Source organism: Pithys albifrons, chromosome 3 (assembly GCF_047495875.1).
Source record: "Pithys albifrons albifrons isolate INPA30051 chromosome 3, PitAlb_v1, whole genome shotgun sequence".
Taxonomy (NCBI): Eukaryota; Metazoa; Chordata; class Aves; order Passeriformes; family Thamnophilidae; genus Pithys; species Pithys albifrons.
In genome coordinates, this window is record NC_092460.1 from 46,855,717 (window position 1) to 46,874,173 (window position 18,457).

Here is an 18,457-nt window from a genome sequence, read left to right on the forward strand (position 1 = left end):
TAATGTGCTAGGATATATGCAATTAAAACCACAACTAAATTATATCTGCAAGAGAGATGCCTTAATGGTTTTTGGGGTTTTTTTGATATGTCAGAAATATTTTCTATTTCTTTTAGCTGGGTAGTTAAGTGCTTATAGGGAAGTAAAAAGAAAGAGAAGGAAGGGAACCTGTTCAAATGCCATACATAGACAATGGAGTGTGTAGGGAATCTTCCGGCATCCCCGTTTAGACTTTGCGTTGAAAAACCAAAACAAAACCCCAAACAACAAAACCAAAACCAAACCACGCCCCCCCAACTAACCATACAACACGTATACAAACAATATGACCTCTGCCATTGTAGAGTAGTGAACAACATCTGATTTCTACCACATGGAAAGCAAACCAGGCCATCTGCTTTCTATCAGCATGGAAAATATTGCATTCTGGAGTCAAAGCATCATCCAGACGAAGGTGTGAAAAGGAGTTAATTGGAGAAAGTGTAAGAAAGAAAATGAAAGGCTTATCTTAGAAGAGAAGCATTACCCATGTAGTCTTAACCTACTCTGAAAATTGAAAAGAATGTGTATTAGCCTTTCTTTTTGGTGGGCCAGTCCTGCTACTGTCACTGTGTCTGCATGTGCAGACTTGTGGAGAACAGCCTGCTTTGTGCAGAAGTCAGTAGGAAGGATACATTGCTTTAATCCTGCAACCTTCAGTAGGATGTAAAGTGCATTGGCCTTTCTCTGGCTCTCTGCCCAGGGGCCAATCCCTTTCCAAACAAGTGACATGAGATTGTCAACAAGATACCACATTCATCAAAAGCCTGTGGCATATTTTCTTATTTCCTTTGCACACAAACCAATCCAGACTTCTGAGTCCATTTGATATGAGATCAGCTTCAATCATTCAGATAACTAATTAACATTTATCTGTAATTTTTCTTCATGTATTTCTCTAAAGGATTAGCAACATGGATTTTTCTGTCAGGAGAGCAGATGCCTGTTCAGCACAGGTGCAGTTCTGACACCGTGGGGAGTGCTGGTGGCCTGCATTTACAGTAAACACGGAAAAGAGGTCTGGCAGCAGGGCATAGGGCATTTGCATGACAGAACTGCAATGTAACCCTGCCTTTTGAACATGGCTCGACTGCTGGCAAGGTCATGGAGAGCTGTGAAATGATCTGGCAGCTGAGAACCCCGAGAGGCATGTTTCAGGAATACTGCCAGAGAGCAGCGTTTTAAATCCAGTGATGACAGCAGATTGAGGGTCCTTTTCCTGCTTCAAGTACTTGCTTAGAGGTCAACATCCTCTTTGTTTTAAGAAAACTTAAAGTCCTGGCCTACCTTAGCACTACAGTGAAGGAGTTATTTTCTTTTAAGCATTCTATTCTGAAAACATTTCTTCTGGAGAACACAGTTTATAGTGCAAGTGATATTGAAAAGTCCATCCTGATCGACCATTTCCAAAGACTTTTAAAAGGCAGAAAAACTCTCAATTATTTGATCTGAAACGAATTATACATACCGTGGGATGTTCCCCAGTAATTTTAACCTCACACCCATTTCATCTGAGCTATGGCACATATTTTAGGAAGGTACTTATTTGTAACTGGAAAAGATCTCAACCCCACATGAAAAGCATTAGTTAACTCTTAGGTGGTACTACAAAGCCTTCAGCCTCAAACACCAGCTCTTGCTAGTCAATGTTAGTGATGGAGGTGAAAGTAAATGGATAGTTGTCCCGGATTTTGAGCCCTTTTGGTGCTGATTCTGCCCCAGCATAAGCCACTGTCCAGAACTGCTCTCAGTCATGTCTGGAACAGTCTGCCTGTGTGATCATCATGCTTTGAAGGTTGCCATTGTTTTTTGAAGCTGCAAAATAGGCCAGCAAAAACACAACGACTGACTTGAAAATGCATGCCAAGATCATTGCTGTTAGTTTCTAACTCAGCCAGACTGTAGATGTGTTAGTCAGAGTGGAGGATGTTGTTTCAGTTACTCACACTTCTGAGGCAGTTTGGCATGAAAGACTGAACAGGGTGGAAACTTTCACTTTGAGCAAAAGAACAGTTTTAATAGAGCCTACGTGCCTGTACCTTTTCACGTCTGTCCCTTCCCACAGCTCTCCCACACCAAATGTTCAACTCCCCAGACTGATGGTGGCCAAAAAAAGGAAACTCAGTTTACTGTGAAGTTGTGCTTTCAAGAAAAAATTGTAACTATGGAGCTCTTGAACAGCAAGAAATGTGGGAAAAGTCAAGGCCCTCAAGTTGGTACAGGAGAAGATCCTAACACAACAGGGTATCTCAGAGGAAAGGCACAGACTAGGACATTATGATCTTATACTGCCAAAAGTCCTTGTCTTTAGTCCACCTCTTTTCTTTGACAAGCTGCAGGCAAACTGGAGGGTATAGCATTGGTCTGGAAGACTCAAGAGGGACTTTCAGCTCAGCCATTAAAGCAGTGTGTAGGGTCCATCAGGTAAGCCAATACCTATATAAACATCTAGTAACAGCTACACCCTGGGCTACCGGGGCATCACCTTTCTGTTTGTCTGTCTGAGGTAGGTGCTCACAGTGATGACCAGGACATTCCTACAATATGCAGAAACACTCAAAATGTTGAAGATTTTTTGAAAATCCTCCTGTTCAATTTGTGAAATTCACACTTTTGAAAGAGCCTCTCTTGGGGCAAAGAAAGCAAGTATTGCATTCTTGAACTGACATGACTTGCAACCACAAGAGAGCACTCTTTCCTTTGAAGATTTCTCTGCTCCCTCAGAAAGCTAGAGACATGCCATATAAGTTTTGCAAACTGCTTGTGAGCTGTTTCAGTTAGACCAGAGCAGCCGAAACAACAAAGCTTGCAGTTGCCTTTTGGATTTCATTGTGAAAAGCCTTTGGGTAGTTTTCAGATGACAGAGGATCTTTGGTTCCTGAAAGGGAGGAGTTCTGCCAAAACTTTGAAGATCCCTGTAAACTTTGCAAATTACCCATCTTTTGGAGACAATTATATCAAACGATATCGTGGATTACAATACATGACGAGTGTTTAGAGCCTGGAAGATTATTTATGTTTGGCATTAACTCTTACGGTCATAATTTCAAGTGGAGAGAAAAAGAATACACAGGAACCCTCTTATTATCTTTTGAAATATGAAGATCAGAGGCAAAGAAGGGTTTAAAGTGTGGAGTGATGGTCCTCAAAACCTGTCTGTACATTAGCTGGCATCCTACATCTATAAAAACAACAAGACTTAGAGCTGATTTCCAAGCAGAGTGGACCTCATGAGTTGTTAGCTGTGCTTTGAGATCTGAGTTATTATACAACATTGAAGGAAACTGCAGCCTGCAGGGCAGAGTACCCACACAAATGTTGGATTAATACACTGGAAGCCGAATTCAGGAACTGGTGAGAAAAAAAAAAGCAGCATGAACAGCAGTAAAGATAATGATAGACTATTGAACAGGATTGCATTTGCAGGAGCCATGTCTCTGGCTGGCAGCCATGTGCATCCCCATGGGATACCCCTGAGAGAGCCCTTTGGGGTTCCCTTCCATCTGGACCCGTCTTACTGGGAGCAAGCCTATAGTGGGCACACAGGTCGTATCTCCTACATCCCATTCCCTGGCTATGTGGGCATCTATGACTATTCCTTTGAGCCTGCCTTCATTCGGAAGAGGAACGAGAGGGAGAGGCAGCGGGTGCGCTGCGTGAACGAGGGCTACATGCGCCTGAGAGAGCACCTGCCCAAGGAATTTGCTGACAAGCGCCTCAGCAAAGTGGAGACCCTGAGAGCTGCAATAAGCTACATCAAACACCTGCAGAGCTTGCTGGACTGCCATCCCTTAGGCTCTAACAGCAAGGAAACACTCTCTGCCAAGGAGTTCCCAGCAGCTCCCTGTCCTGGTTCCCTGCAGGAGTGCAATAGTGATGGAGAGTCTAAAACTTCTTCAGCTTCATCCCCCTACAGTGAATTTGAGGACATGGGCACCCAGCTTCAAGTTCCGCTGAAAAAAAATTTAAACTCTGGGGATTTTTCTGCAGATGAAAATTAATTCCGAGGAAAGGAAAAATAGCTAGGGGGAAAAAAGAACAAGAAAAGGTATTTTCAGTCTGTCAAGGAACTTTAAAGATGATTTGTAAGCAAACTAATATCTCTCAGGTTGCTTCAGCTGTTTTATTCCTTTGGACTGTTAAACTGGAGCAGTGTTTGCATTCTATGTTTCATTCAGCTTTTATTCTGTTCTATTTTCTTTTGCCTTTCAGTCGAGACAGTAAAACCAGATAAACCATTGCGGGACATTCCCCTCTCCTTTCTCCTGCTCTGTCTAGTAAGTTTTATTGTCTGTCTTCCTGATTGCTGGCTTGAGATGCTCTGTATTGCAAACACTTGGAGTGGGAAAGGTTAGAATTAGACAAAATGTCTTTTCCTAAATATTTTAGAAAACTCACGGAAATACTTCTATTTCTGAAACAACTTTTTTTTTTTTTAATAAGGCTATATTTGGGAGTTAATTTCTTTTATAGCATCTTCTAAAGTGAAAGTAGCCGCTCATATATTGGACATTGGCTATTTGCTGATTATTCTAAGGATAATTTTCAAGAAAAAAATTCTGACACTTTCATTCTAATAAATGCTAGGAAGAGGGAAACAGAGTTCTGTAAAACTGCGCTTTCAAAAACAAAGCTTCACTCACGATACTGAAAAAATGCCTTTTTTCTACTTTTCTGGAATCTCAGTTCATGGACAAAATAGTCTTGATTGTGTCTTTTTGGCAGGTCAGAAACTATGTGCTTAGAAATATAACCTGTAGTGGTTAGACACTGGGGTGTACAAAAAGGGAAACATTGAGTATATCAGTTTACATCTGCATGAAAATGTAGGTATTTCTCCTTTTATTTAGGATATTGTATTACTTTTTCAAAGAATATATCTTTTAAAATTAATATCTCAAAATCTATGGGATACCTTCAATTTGGATTGTGTCTACTTAAAATGAGAATTTGTCTCCTAATTGCTCTATAATCTTCCTTTCTTCAAGGCCAGCTTTCAATAATGTTTAGCTGTGTTCTTAAATCCCATTCTGAATATAGGGTAAACTTCTCACCCATGCACTTCCCATAGACCTTTCAAACTTTTGATTTTTTCTCCTCATGTTGATGAAATGGGTTTGTATTTCTTTGTCTTTTCTTCATGTCATGCTGACTGAACACCTGAAAAAAATACTCATGTATAAATAAGAACAAATACTGATCAAATACCTCAAAATATGTCCATGAATTTCATGTAAATAAAAAATCTAATTAATCCTGGCTGTGTCTATTTCACTTTCAAATGATAACAAATGGGACAGTGCTGGTTGCAGGAGTTATGAATTCTCAGGATAGAAAAGAGAAAATGGAAAGGAAGTAAATATGAACTTAACTAAATTTTTAATCGAGATTTTTAAATCTAGATAAAGAGCAGGTTTGTGTTGTGAGCATTTAATAAAAATCATTTGGTATAAAAATACTCTGCTGCTTTCTAGGAGACTACTCTCAACATTTATCCCTTTAGCTACTGTGTCCATGGCAGTCACATGTGTTGTTCTTTATTCTTCACATGGTAGCCAGCTCCCTTTTCTAATGACTTTTTTGTTTTTCTAGGATTTGTTGCTTTTGCAGAGGCTGTTTCCAACACTCAAAAATGTATATGTCTAGTTACTTGGACAGTTCAGATCCAGAGCTAATGAACTCATTTCTGGGTGTGCAAATATTCATATTTCTTACCCAAGAAAGGAGAGGACAGCAACAAGGTAGAGGTCTGAATGTCTGATTGGGTTCTATTGTTTTTTGTCTTTTTTTTTTCTTTGTGATCTCTGGCAAGAGATTCAACCTCTGTCTCTCTCTTACTCAGTTTTGAGATTTCTGGAAATGAGGTATTGCTGCTGGTAATTGTGTCAGTAAGCCTGAATTGCATTTGTCCCTCAAAGCAGAGATTAAATCTTTGTTATCTATGAAAAACATGCACTTCCTCAGAGTACCAGAGGCAAATTCTGTGAAGCATTTGGAAAGCACTCGGAAGAGGAAAAGCAGTTAATATACATATAATGACAATAAACAGCCAAATCAAACCAAACCACTAAAAATAAAAATTGCCAGCATGACCATTAATTTCTTCATGGGCAGAATAATCTGGTAATGCTACAAACAAATTTTTAGGTCAAGTTGTTATCACAGAGGTTTGACCCCTACAGAGAAATATTCAAAAGGCTCCAACCTCTGATTCCGGAATCTCAGAGAGATGATGCAGTGTGCCACCTTTTCCGTGGTCAGGTGGCTGGAGAAGTGGACTAGGCCATGACTCTGCCCCTTTCAGCTTTATCTCTCGTGTGGAATGTTTCTTAGTGGGAGTCTAAGGGAGTGCAAGGCATCCCATCCTGGGGCTGTGCTTGGCCGTCACTGCATTAGAGTATCTCTTCCCATACAAGGCTGATCTGCAGCACAGCTACATGGGACTAGTTTATTTGTTGCATATCCTTAATATTCTGCAGTCAGAACCAAACACAGATTTTGTGAAATACTATTCTGCAAAAGGCTTCTGGACCTCAAGTCGAGGAGACTGGTTAAAATTCTACATTTCAACTGTATCTACATTTTTTTTTAGGCTATACATCTTTAACAGCTCTGGAAATGCCCTTAAAATACCTCCCAAGACAACCTCAATGCTGGAGATGCAAAACCCATAATGTCACATGTATTTTAATTTAATTTCATAGGAAAGTTAATTTCTGGATGAAAAGGAAATTCTTTCTGTGGGAAAAATCTGTCACAGATTGAACCACTCTCCTGAGGAAAGTTGTAAATTTTTGTTTCTCATACTCCCTGTTGTCACGCAAACCTCTTGCACAATTTTAGCACAAGGAAGCAGAGAACAAGATTTCCCAAATATGGATCGCTGCTTCCTTACAGGCATCAAGAAAAGTTTAAAGTGAATGCTGCATTTCAAAACTTTTATTAAGCTCTTTCTGTCTAGAAAAAAGCTTCCAAAGTGTATCAGACTTTTAAAGCAGACAATGATCCAACTTGTCACCATGAAAACTAAAGTTTTAATAAAAATGTTGACCAGAAGAAATCTCTCCATGTGGAACAATTGCTATTCACAAGAAAGGTGAACAGTGGTATCTGTAGGGAGCCATGCTACAGCTTTGTACAACTCTTGCACACCAAATGCAGACACTTTAATCTTTCTATCAAATGTGAAAAAAACAGACATCTGAAGTCTTCCCTCTTCTGCCATTAAATTACAAATCCATTTGCTTCTTGATATTATCAGCATTTTAAAGATGTGTAATCCTAGCCATGGGATTGCTTTTAATCCTCTAATAGCTATTTAGCTGATTTCTTTGTAAAAGCCCATCTACAATCCTTTCATGTTATATTACCCAATGTCAATAATATGGCCAAAGAAAACCAGAAGGCACTATAGAAAAACCATGCTCAGACTGTAAAGCAATCAGGGCCAATTTATCTCACTGCAATAAATGAACAGGGAATGTCCACATTAAAATAAAGTATCTTTGAAAACATTTGTCTCCAGCATACTTAGGCAGAAGGCAGGACAAGATACAAAACATTTTGAAGAGAAACTTTCAAGTGGTACCAACAGGAGAGCCCTGCTGAAGTTAGCTGAGGTGATTGCTATAGCTAAGCAAGGTCTTAGTAATTCTCTCCAAAATAACAAGATCTAAGCAAATATACCTTCAGTGGGTGCTTCTCACTAGTAACACTCAGCATAGAGATAAATGGCTATACATCTGTTCTAGAAAAATGCTGATTGTGGCTGCACCTGGATCTTCCATGAGGCTGTTCTGATATAGATCTGGAAGCTCTATAAACACAAGATGAGCACCTTGCTCCATCAACCTGAAGGTGTGCTTGTAAATAAAATCCGCTATAAATGCTCACTCATGGATTTCCCACATGATTCTTACACATTTTTCTACCTTACAGTGAGTATATCCACTAACAGAGCAGTGGAAAAGCTCTTCAAGTTGCCCTTGCTGAGACAACAAAACAGAGGAGTGGAGGCCCCCATGAAAATTTTGGAGACCCTGTGGTTCACTTCAGATATGATTGGAGTTAAAGATCTCAAAGACATGAAATGCCTACACGGTCCATAAACACTGGTGGCAGCAGTATAGAAAAATATACCAATTTAAAGTCTTTATGAAGGGGAAAGCTCACTCTGACTTGTCTTTTCAGTTTGACCCACGTGATGGTCAGGCAGCCCATGGTCACCAGTCATCATCAGGCATATGTGCTTTGCACTGCCTCTTGCCTGTTCAGCTGAGGCCAAGGGCTGAAAAAAATGAGTGTTTTAAGGGATTTTTTGATCAGAGAGGGGAAAGCTGAATGACTGGTCTGTGGGAGGCTGAAGGGTTGAAAATGTGGACAGTGAACCCTGAGAGCATATATAGCTCAAACCCAAGCCAAGCCACATTTACTGTGATGCTCACAAAGCACCTTGCTTGTCTTCATGATTTTATTTTGATACGGTGTGGTTCTGGGCATATATAACAGATTTTTGTGTTCCAGGGCCGTAAGCCATCAGCACTGAATGCTAGCCAACCTCTTCTATCTGCACTGAGATCACAAAGAGAACAAGTAGTTACAAATAAGTGCAATTTTCACATCTTTTCATGTACTCGCTTTACTGTTAGCATTATGCTGCACTAGGCTACTCTATTGATGTAGTTTTTTAAATGTAAAAAGCACCAAAGAAGTCCCAGGCTCAGCTGCAGAGAATTTATCCCAAGGGATCACTCATGCAGAGGTGATATATCCCCACACCCAGAGGCGTTAAAGCTCACTGATGCTTAATGAGTGAAACTGATAATAAACTGCGTAATGTATGAATGAAATAATCGAGATGTACAAACACAGGAGAGTGTGTTGTTTGTGCATGGGAAAAGGAAGAAAGATGGTAGAGGGGAGGGAGACAAGGAAAGAATTTTGAAGTGTGGCACATTGCTTGATGTCATGTCAGCTGCATGGCTGAAACAAGGGAAATAGCAACAAATTAAATATGACACCTTGGGAGAGGAAAAAAAAACCCCAAACTTAAAGTTAATGTATTTGCAGGCAAACCATGTGGAGATATAAAAAGCTTGTGAGATTTTGCATTGCAGAAATGAGAGCAAGCAAAGCAGTGACTCTCATAGACTGGGACTTAGAAGGACCCATAGGTAGGGCTGGAGAGAGGCTTGATTCCCTCCCTAGCCCCACTCCCAGCCAGTGTGGGTGATTACCTCCTTCTCCTGGCATATTCTCCTCCACTGGGATGAAGGAGTGGTCCTGCTCCTTGCCCCCTCCCTGTCTGGCTTTGCATTTTGCACCTTTGGCCCAGGGGTGCCATGAGTTAGGGAGGACACAGCTTTGCCTCTTGAGGCTTTGCTCACTTCAGGTATCCCTCACAAACTCTGCCACAGTCAGATATGTCCGTCACAAAGCAGAAAGAAGAGGTGCATCAGGCTAGGACTGAACTACAGAGTGAGCTTTAATCCTGAAGGAACAAAACAGAATACTGGGAAGAGTGAGAGGAACCCAGCATCATGATGAGAGCTGGAACAGAGTCTGGATCTGGAGCACGGGCAAAAGCCAAGCACAGAAGTGTGTCTCTTCCTCTTGTGTCACTCTGGCCCCCTCCTGCTCCATCCCCAACACTAGGAGTCAGGACTGCTGCTGGAAAGTATGGGGACATTCAACTGGGCATCACAGGGGAAAGAGAGAGTGCTGTCACTGTGAATGGAGCCAAGGGGACAGGGGCAAGGACGACAGCATGAACATTCAAACCAGCACAGAACAAAGAGGAGTCAGAGCTGTAGGCTGGGCATACTCCACGGGTCATGATGGAAAGCCTTGCCAAGCTGAGGGCTATAGGAAAGGCTGTTCCCTGCTGCTAGGGTTTTACACAGAGTGGATATAGGTTTACACCATGGTGATAATGCCCACTTTTACATTTTGCCATTTGCCATCGATCTCCATTATTTTCCTCTCCTGTCTCACCTTGTAACTCTGTCTATTGCTATAGAGGTAAGGGTACAGGGTACCTGTCCTGTCTGTGTATTTTGTGTCCTTCTCATACAGCAGCCTGATTTTAGCATCCCTTCATGCTGATGCCTCTCTGATGATCACAATATGTATCCCTTGATGAAGATGGATGTGCCTCACAGCAGCTGGATGAGAAGTGGGCAGGGAGCTGCTTAATAAGCAAAATTTTAAATTAGAAAGAGTCCAACCATATCACGAAAGAAGAGGCAATATGATTTTACAAAAATGGCTGAGACCACAGTGCTTACATGATTGTGGGTCTGTCTGCCTGAACTTCAGACACACCACATTTATTTGCCTGCCATCACTTCTTGTTCATCTTTTCTTGTTCATCATTACAAAATACCTCCAAGAATATTTCTTGTCACAGTGCTGAGCAGTTGTGAGCAGGCTGTGCTCTATCAGGGGAACAGAGGGGAAGATTACAGTGCTCAGCCCATCTGCTGTCGGGAGCCAAGTGATAAACCCAGATTACTTCAGCCCTGGGTTTTGCTCTATTCCAACAACAGCATGGCTCACCTCTTGCTCTCTGTGGTGGGAACACCAGTAGATTCTGCCTCATCTCACTGGAAAATATCACAAAACTGATCCTGTAATGCTTCACCAGGAGTTGGTTGCAGTTGTGGTGCTGCTGGGAGATCACTGGGCTGCCTGCCCCCTGTGTGAGTGGAAGCACATGAGTCTGCTGTGCTCACAGATAAATCTGCCCTTACACATTACGCAGCTCTGGTATAACAGAGCCGGCATATGTAGCTATTCTATTCTATTCTATTCTATTCTATTCTATTCTATTCTATTCTATTCTATTCTATTCTATTCTCTGTTCCATTCTATTTCTGTTCCATTCTATTGGGTTCTGTTCTATTCTGTTTATTCTATTCTAGTCTGTTCAAGAAGCAAGAGTGGTGGGGACAAGTAAATCTCTACTAGTCTCTCATGACAGTGATGCCATTGGCATCCTTCTTGCCATGAGCACCCCACTGCTGACTAATGCAAATCATTGCTGAAGCCAGGCAAAAAGCCATGAAAAGCCCTACCCAGCTCCACTGTTGCCTTGCTTGGTGCCCCGACCCCATCAGTTTGCTCCCAACATACCTGGGTAATGCTGCACCCCTGGTTAACAGGGCCAATGTCCCATGCAAGCAGTGGTGGCACATCCTGAGGCACCCATTAGGACAGATCAAAGCTGAGAACCTACAGCATGTCAGCGTGACAAGCTGCACAAAAGCAGGGCATTTGCCTCTGTTTATGTGTCGTGTGCTCCATAGCTTTGCATTTTGCAGCACTATGAAAGCTTTAAAATTTCCATTTACATTAACAAGCCTATAAAGTATAAGGTTATTAAATGGTGTTTATATTACCCTGTCTGAGAGGTTCATTCAGTGACCAGCTGGTTCGACTTTTGCTAACAGCAAGTTCCATGAGGGTGTCAAGCTGGAGCTGCACGTGTTCAGGGAGCTTGTGCTGAAAGGACAACACAGCGACAAAGCCATTGCCATGCAGTGGCTGAATTGCTCTGTAGTACGACTGGTCAGTGCTTTCAGAGATGAGTGAAATTAGTTGGCCCCATGATTGAAAAGCATCCCTAACCTTTAATTCAGGCCTAGCAGTGATTGTTTTCAGCCAGTAATTTTCATTCTCTCTTATATCATGAGCATCAGAGCAAACAAGTTCTGGATTCCTGTAGATTGTCTGCTGTGATGACTGAGTATGGTACAGAAGTATTTCCTAGTATTTATAAGGGCGATCTCCTCAAGGAATTCTGTGGAGCTGGATGAGCTTAGACCTAAACTCTTCAGTTGAAAGGAGGCACTTACAAAATCTGTGTCCCTGCAGAGATGTCTGCTCTCAAGAAACATTTAAGAACATTACTGTCACTAGTGGCACTACTCTGGCAGATTGGAAAATCCATCTGCAGTTTGAACAATTACTCTGAGGACTGGAGAAAAGGAATGACACACAGACACAACAAGCTACAGGAGAACAGGAATGCTACTTACACACACAGTTTTTACAAACAGCAGAAGTGCTTCCCTGCTTTTCACACCTTTCAGACAACATTCCCTCATGCAGTGCTCCATGCAGAAAGATCTGGGTGCTGCAGGATGCAAAGCAATGAAAACCAAGGATGCAGCAAGACATGACATGGAAGGCAAAAGGTGAACTACCTAAAAGCTCTGAGCAAAACTGAAGTGTTCTGATCCAGGCTAGCACACATCAGAAACAAACACAGGCGAGGGCAGAAAAGCCTATCTCAGCTTTCCCTCATTTAACTTCAGATTAATCACTGAGCATTTGCATACAAGCTTGGAAACAGGAGCAAAGCTCTAACTCATTAACACCTAAGTGGAGAGAGTGCTGCATAAGCAAATACCATGCAACCCAAGGAGGCAGAGGGAGCTTTTAACAAGAGGTAGCTCTTGGCTGCTATTTCAGGTTTCTGGAGCTCACCAAGAGACAAGGAGACAAAACAGTTCCAGGAGCACTTTAAGCTGTGAAAGGAGATAATAATCTCTAAAGGCCCATAACATATCGTGTTCTCTAGCAATCTGGAACAATACCTTCTGATCCCAACAGGAATAATGACAAAACAAGGACAATCCAGCAGCTCGTGCCAGATTTGTGTCATCTGAGAACAGTCTGGGCTCAAGAATGCCTGTAAGGCCAAGGATCTGACTCCTGCTGTGCTATGGGTAGGTTTCAACTGCTTGCAAGAACCACGTATTTTGGGAGAGCCCTCATGCTAAAATGAAGCTTCTTGGAGTAATGTGGGCATGGGGCAGAGCAGAGGGGCATCTGATTTTAGTGTCTTGGTATAATGTGTGACTCAGGTGTGACCATGGCACCAGCAGCAACCTGTGTCCAGGAATCATCAGGATGATGTATTTTATTTTATACCTGAAGTAAGTTTTACAGATAAGAAAACTTTTTTTCCTGTAAATAGTTCTGAAAGTAATTTTCAGTTTGAAGGAATATAGTTGGAAATACTGTAAAAATATATGCCATGCCCATGAAATGGGCAGCTTTGACTATTTTTTTTCCTGCAAGCATTCCCTTCTTTTCAGCTAGCCTTAACTTTTAATAGTGAGAACAAGGTGGCAAGTGTATGATCAAATATTGACAGTGACTTGATTGTAACAATTACGAAAGTGACTTGGCTGATCTGAAGGCATTCACACAATGAAAAGTGTGAATGGAAATCGATTGGACTTATTTAAAATTTACTTGGAGATGTTTAAGAAAAGGTAGTTTGTAGGACAGAGTTAAAAATGCTCAAAAGCTTTGAAGAGTTGGTGAGATTCCTGGAAGATCAGATGCTAATTTTTAATGAAACTTCTTGGGATGGAGCTCTTTGGAGAATAGGTTTTATAGAGAAATTTCCAGTACCTGTTTGTTTCAGTCAGGTTATATATAAAATTATTACAATACAGATGCTCCAAAGGGAAAGTGTGTATAAGCCAGGCTATCCAACAGAAGTAGGAGTATATTCTACCAGGCACATTATGGATGTGAGACAACACTTACATGGTTAAATCATATCCCTCCCTCCCTCCTTCCTTCCTTTCTTTCTTTCTTTTAATCCTCAATTCAGGGGGACAAACTCACCCCTTTATGAAAGATCTGACAGCTCCCTCCTTGTTCTGAACCCTATCCAAGTGATAATTATACGTGTTTGAAATCCGTGAGCTTAGAAGCAGCCTCCAGCCACTCAACAAAGGCTCCTCCAGTGCTCTGAGGAAGCAAAGCCGACACTTCCCTTCTCCTTGTCTGCCTCCTGCTGAAACACATTTGCAGTTTCCTGAAGCCTCTAAGGCTTTTCCAGAGATCTGGTGGAACCAGACCTGTTATCTCATGGAGTATCATCACATGCAGAGACAAAGAAACACCCCCACAGGCATAGTTAATGCAGAAAAACCTTAATGGCTTTTTTCCTTCCCCCTCCAGTTGCAAATGTATAATTAATCCCAGCTCAAATTTACATGTTTGATCTATTTCTTTTAGGCTTCAGATGTCTTTGTAGAAAGGGGAAGGCCCTGTTATTTGATCTGAAGTGCCTAGGATATGCTCTGTGTTTACACGGACAGACCCCTGTAGCTGACCTGCTGGTCAGGTGTGGAGAGCTCCCAGCTTAGAGACCTGGGGCAGGAGGGCAGCGGCTGAGGTGCTTCCCAATCCAGGCTGCAGGAGCCCCTTCACCCGAAGCAATCCTTTCCCCAGGGCTCCCATGAGCCCTGAAGGTCACCCTACAGCCAGGTGGTGGAAACCTACGGCAGACAAGAGCCACAGCAGGAGCCAACCCTTCTGCAAACAGACCCTCTGAGCTCTCACTCCTGCAGTGGGACAGAAATAAAAGGTGTAGGGATGAAGAACGAACTTATCCACTTCAAACAGGGAAATTTCCATTTGAAGTGCCGTCTTGAGTGAAATCCTCCCAAGCAGCGTCCCCCCCTCCCCCCCTGCCCCGTGTGTATCAGTTTCTTCTGACAACAGTTTCGTGGCTTCAGGATAAATAAGCCCCAACTCCATTGTTATTATATTTTACAGCTACAAACCACGGAGATTAAAATTCTTTGCCTGACTCACCAAAGATGGGGAGGGGTCAGATGGGTCCACCAGGTGCTGTGAGAGGCAGATTGAACACAAACTGTGTCCAGCCTTTCATCTCTGGCAGTGCCATGGAGACTGAGAAGGGTGGTGGATGCTGGCAGCGAGGGCAGAGCTGAGAGGACACTGTCACAAGGGGCTCTGTATGATGCAGAGAGGCTTCATGTCCTCACAGGGCAGCTGACTCAGGCCTGAGGATGCCTTGGGGCTCTTCACTCCTTATGACACAATACTAATGGCTTGTTTCCATGGCAAACATGAGTAGCTGAAGAAGAAAATAATTTCTGGTTGATTGATAAGGGTTTTGTTTTGCTTTTTTTCTTTTCCCTCTGAAATCAAAGCCCTCCCTTTAAATATTTCCTTCTCTGATGCTCATTTTCGTTTGATCTCTGGATTTTTTGAGTCCTTCAAGTAGGAGTGAAGTAAAATGAAATGAAACCCCACAAGCTGACATGCATTGTTGAGTGTTTCCTGGCTGAAAGCATCAGTCACTGTCCCTTTCCCTGGTCCACTCTGAAAAAGCAACCTAATGCTCCCTCAGCTTCTGTCCCATAGCACATGAACACAGGCAGATGGCAAAAGCAAGGTGGCATGTTTAGCACAGAGGAATTCAGGCACCTCAGTGATGCTGAAGTCAAGGTGAGGTCTGACTCAGTGGCTCTGCTTTCTAGCTAGAAGACCACAAAAAAATTATTCTAAGTTTTGCAGTGACTACTTGAAACTCTAAACAGCTTACAAGCTCTTCTTTCAGTTTATATTGTGACAGAAATGAACCCATTCCCCCAGCAGTGCCAGGAGCCGCAGAAGAAGGAGGCATTCAGGGCTACTTCACACTTACAGGGCTGGCACTGGGCACGGGACAGCCGAGGCCATAGTTCAAGAGAGGTACTGCTGGGAGCAGCAACACTCAAAAGCTACAGAAGGAAATGGGCCCTGAATCACAGATCGGTGTTTAAATACAAAAGACCAATAAACTGTGAGATTAAAGGAAGTGATTTTTATTCACTTTTGTGGATAGAGCACCCAGGACATTGGAAGATGAAGTGACTTAGTACAGGCTGGACAAGTCCATGGTGGATAAGAGCACTGAAAGCTGCTCCCTGCAGATGTACCTGAATGCCTCAGCCTTAAGCTGAACTTTTCTTTCCAGAAACCAGCCTGTGATGGAGGACTCACTTTGTGCCAGAGAAGCAGGGTGGAAAGGAGACAGCAATGGTGCTTTTGACTGCTATTGATAATCATCAAATAGTTTGACTTTTTGCCCAAGAGATGAGAAAACAAGTATGTCTCACGAACAAATTTTCATGTTTCTCAATCAAGATAAAACTTCTGCCTCATCCACTGACCATTAATGAAAGAGCTCGTGGGGTCTGACAGGAAGAGCAGCCAGCAATATTTGTGTCTCCTGAACTAACCTGACACAATTTGTGGAGGTCTTGCCCAGGTCACCCCACCCCACAGCCCTGGGACTGAGATGGGGAACAGGAGGAACACTCTCTCCTGAGCAGCGTGTGGCTCCTGGCACACCACGCACCTGTGAGCAAGGTTCTCTCTCCCTGCTTGCCCCTCTGAAGTCTGACCAGCTGCTGTATGGACATGGCAGTCCCTCTGAGACCCCTGCCCTGGGGAGAGTTTCTGTGCCATGGAGGTGCCCACTGGGGCTGCTGGGGGAGGAGAGCACCCAGCACTGCCTTAACTGAAAGACACCCTCCTGCCAGCACAGCCCAGCATCCTGGACTGGATAAAGAGGTTTCCACAGATGGAGAGGTTTTCCCTCCTCCACTGGGCTCCCATCATGGAGGGGATCCAGCCCTGCAGACACTCACAGCTCATGTCACAGAAGAAGATGGACAAAGTCCTTTCTGGGCCAGACTCAAAATACACAGAATACTCAAAACAGAGGAGCAAATGCTTGTCACAGTCCTTTCTGTATCTGCCTGACAAAAATATAAGAGATGAATGGAGAAAATCCCTTTATAAACAGCTATAGCATAAATACCTTCCAGGAAAAAAAATCATTTACAGTGATATTGTTACTTCTTCATCCAATAAATGGTTAAAGATTTGTCAGGAAAACAGTGGATGCCACAAATTTAAAGCCCCCAGATCATAAGTGTTAGTCAAAACTGAAACAACCACTTTGTGTTTGTTTGTTGTTTTAAGTTTAAAAGGGCAAACACAATACAATTCTTAAAAGGGAAGTGCTGGGTAACCAGGTGATTTATTGTCAAGGCATTCCTCCAGCCGGGAAACCCACCTTTTCCTGTCGCAGAGAAGGTAACAAAATTATGGAATTTTAGTATTTTGGCAGTACAACCTGGCAGTTACCTTCTGGTACTTAAGGACTGAATAGAAATATACAAAACACAGCACTGGTAGCCCAAGACCCAGTTGCTGTAACCTGAAGGTGGCTCATGGTTGATTTCCACATGGGGATGCTGCTGCTCACAGAGCCCAGGGGAGGGCTTGGGGGCTCTGTCTCTCTGTGTCCTAGGGCAAAGACCAACAATTTGAGGCAGAAGCATGCTTGGGTGCTCATGCTGATGTAGAAGAGCTGTATGCAACCCCTTGTACGCTGCAGAATAGTCAGGGTCAGAGGTCCAGATCCTCCTCCATTATTTCAAGCACTGTATTTGATTGCTTTCCATATCCCTCCTTTCCTCCCTAAATTTTGCCATAAACCCCTAATGTCTTATCCTTGAGTATGTCTTCACAACCACTAGCAGGCTGCTGCTCTCCCTGGAGGGCTCTCCCCTGTGAGGATGCTGAGGTCTGGTAATCTCCAGCTGCTTAATTGGCTCAAGTAATTAGGCTGCTGCTTCTCTAATGAATCAGGACTTGGACCTTATTGCACACACACGCACTACCACATCTTCCCCTGCCAGAGCTGCAAACCCACCGCCCCTTGGGTGCCCGTGGGGAGCTCACTCCCCATCTATATCTTTTTCCTGTCCTGACACATGGCAGGGGAACAGGTTCCCCAGGTTTGCGTTTCACAGGGAAGCACAGAAAGCCGGACATACCCAACTTCCCACCCCATGCAGGCTTACTGCAGCTGAGAACAGAGGGGAAAAGCCTTGGGCTCCCACCTCACCTCCTAGAAGTGAGGCAGGAAAAAAAAAAAGGGATCAGGGCCTCAGTTTCCTCAGGCACTTGAGGAAGGAGAGAAAGGAATAAAGTATTTTTCCAAACCCTTCCAACCCATTGCTGGGTAAAGTGGAGCATAAGTGGAAAGCAGGGTGTTGACTGCCGGTGGGGCAACAGAATGGGGGGAATAGCAATCCAGACTTCTGCTAGTGCCTCTTTTTAGGAATAGACTCCAACACAAGGCTGACTCAAACACCTCAGCATGTGAGGGCAGCCCAGCCCCTGCATGTCTCTTGCTAAGCTAGTAAATGTTAGATTAAGTGCTGTCAGATGACTCCATTTCCCTTTCCTGGTCATAATCTCAGCAATTAAGACTAGTGATTATTTTGGTTTCTGAATTTATACATACAACATGACCCGAAGCAGTGTCCTGGGGTTTGGGAACAAAGGTGAAGTAAGATGGGGGTGTGCTCAGCACCATGAAAGCCAGCAGGAGGAGACTGAGTGGCACATCTGCCTAGGGAGACCAGAGGCATTTCTGTGCCCATTGCTTTCCCACCTCACACACCACTCGGCGTAACCCTCACCCTCCTATTACATATTACAATTAAAAAAGCCAACAACCACCAGAAACCACCTAATTCTTGGTGTTTTGTGAGTGCCAGGAGGTTACCATATTCCTCTCCCT

General features: G+C 43.1%; 1 protein-coding gene across 1 annotated transcript; it reads left to right on the forward strand.

The window, feature by feature from the left end:
* Window positions 1–3,413: 3,413 nt before the first annotated feature.
* Window positions 3,414–4,040, forward strand: ASCL4 (achaete-scute family bHLH transcription factor 4). Its single transcript, XM_071550072.1, has one exon. It carries the CDS (start codon window positions 3,414–3,416, stop codon window positions 4,038–4,040), a length of 627 nt encoding a protein of 208 aa, XP_071406173.1.
* The last annotated feature ends 14,417 nt before the right edge of the window (window positions 4,041–18,457 follow it).

Bases quoted from the DNA above. Each gene is read 5' to 3' on its own strand.
- ASCL4 (XM_071550072.1), top strand. From the start codon at position 3,414: ATGAACAGCAGTAAAGATAATGATAGACTATTGAACAGGATTGCATTT.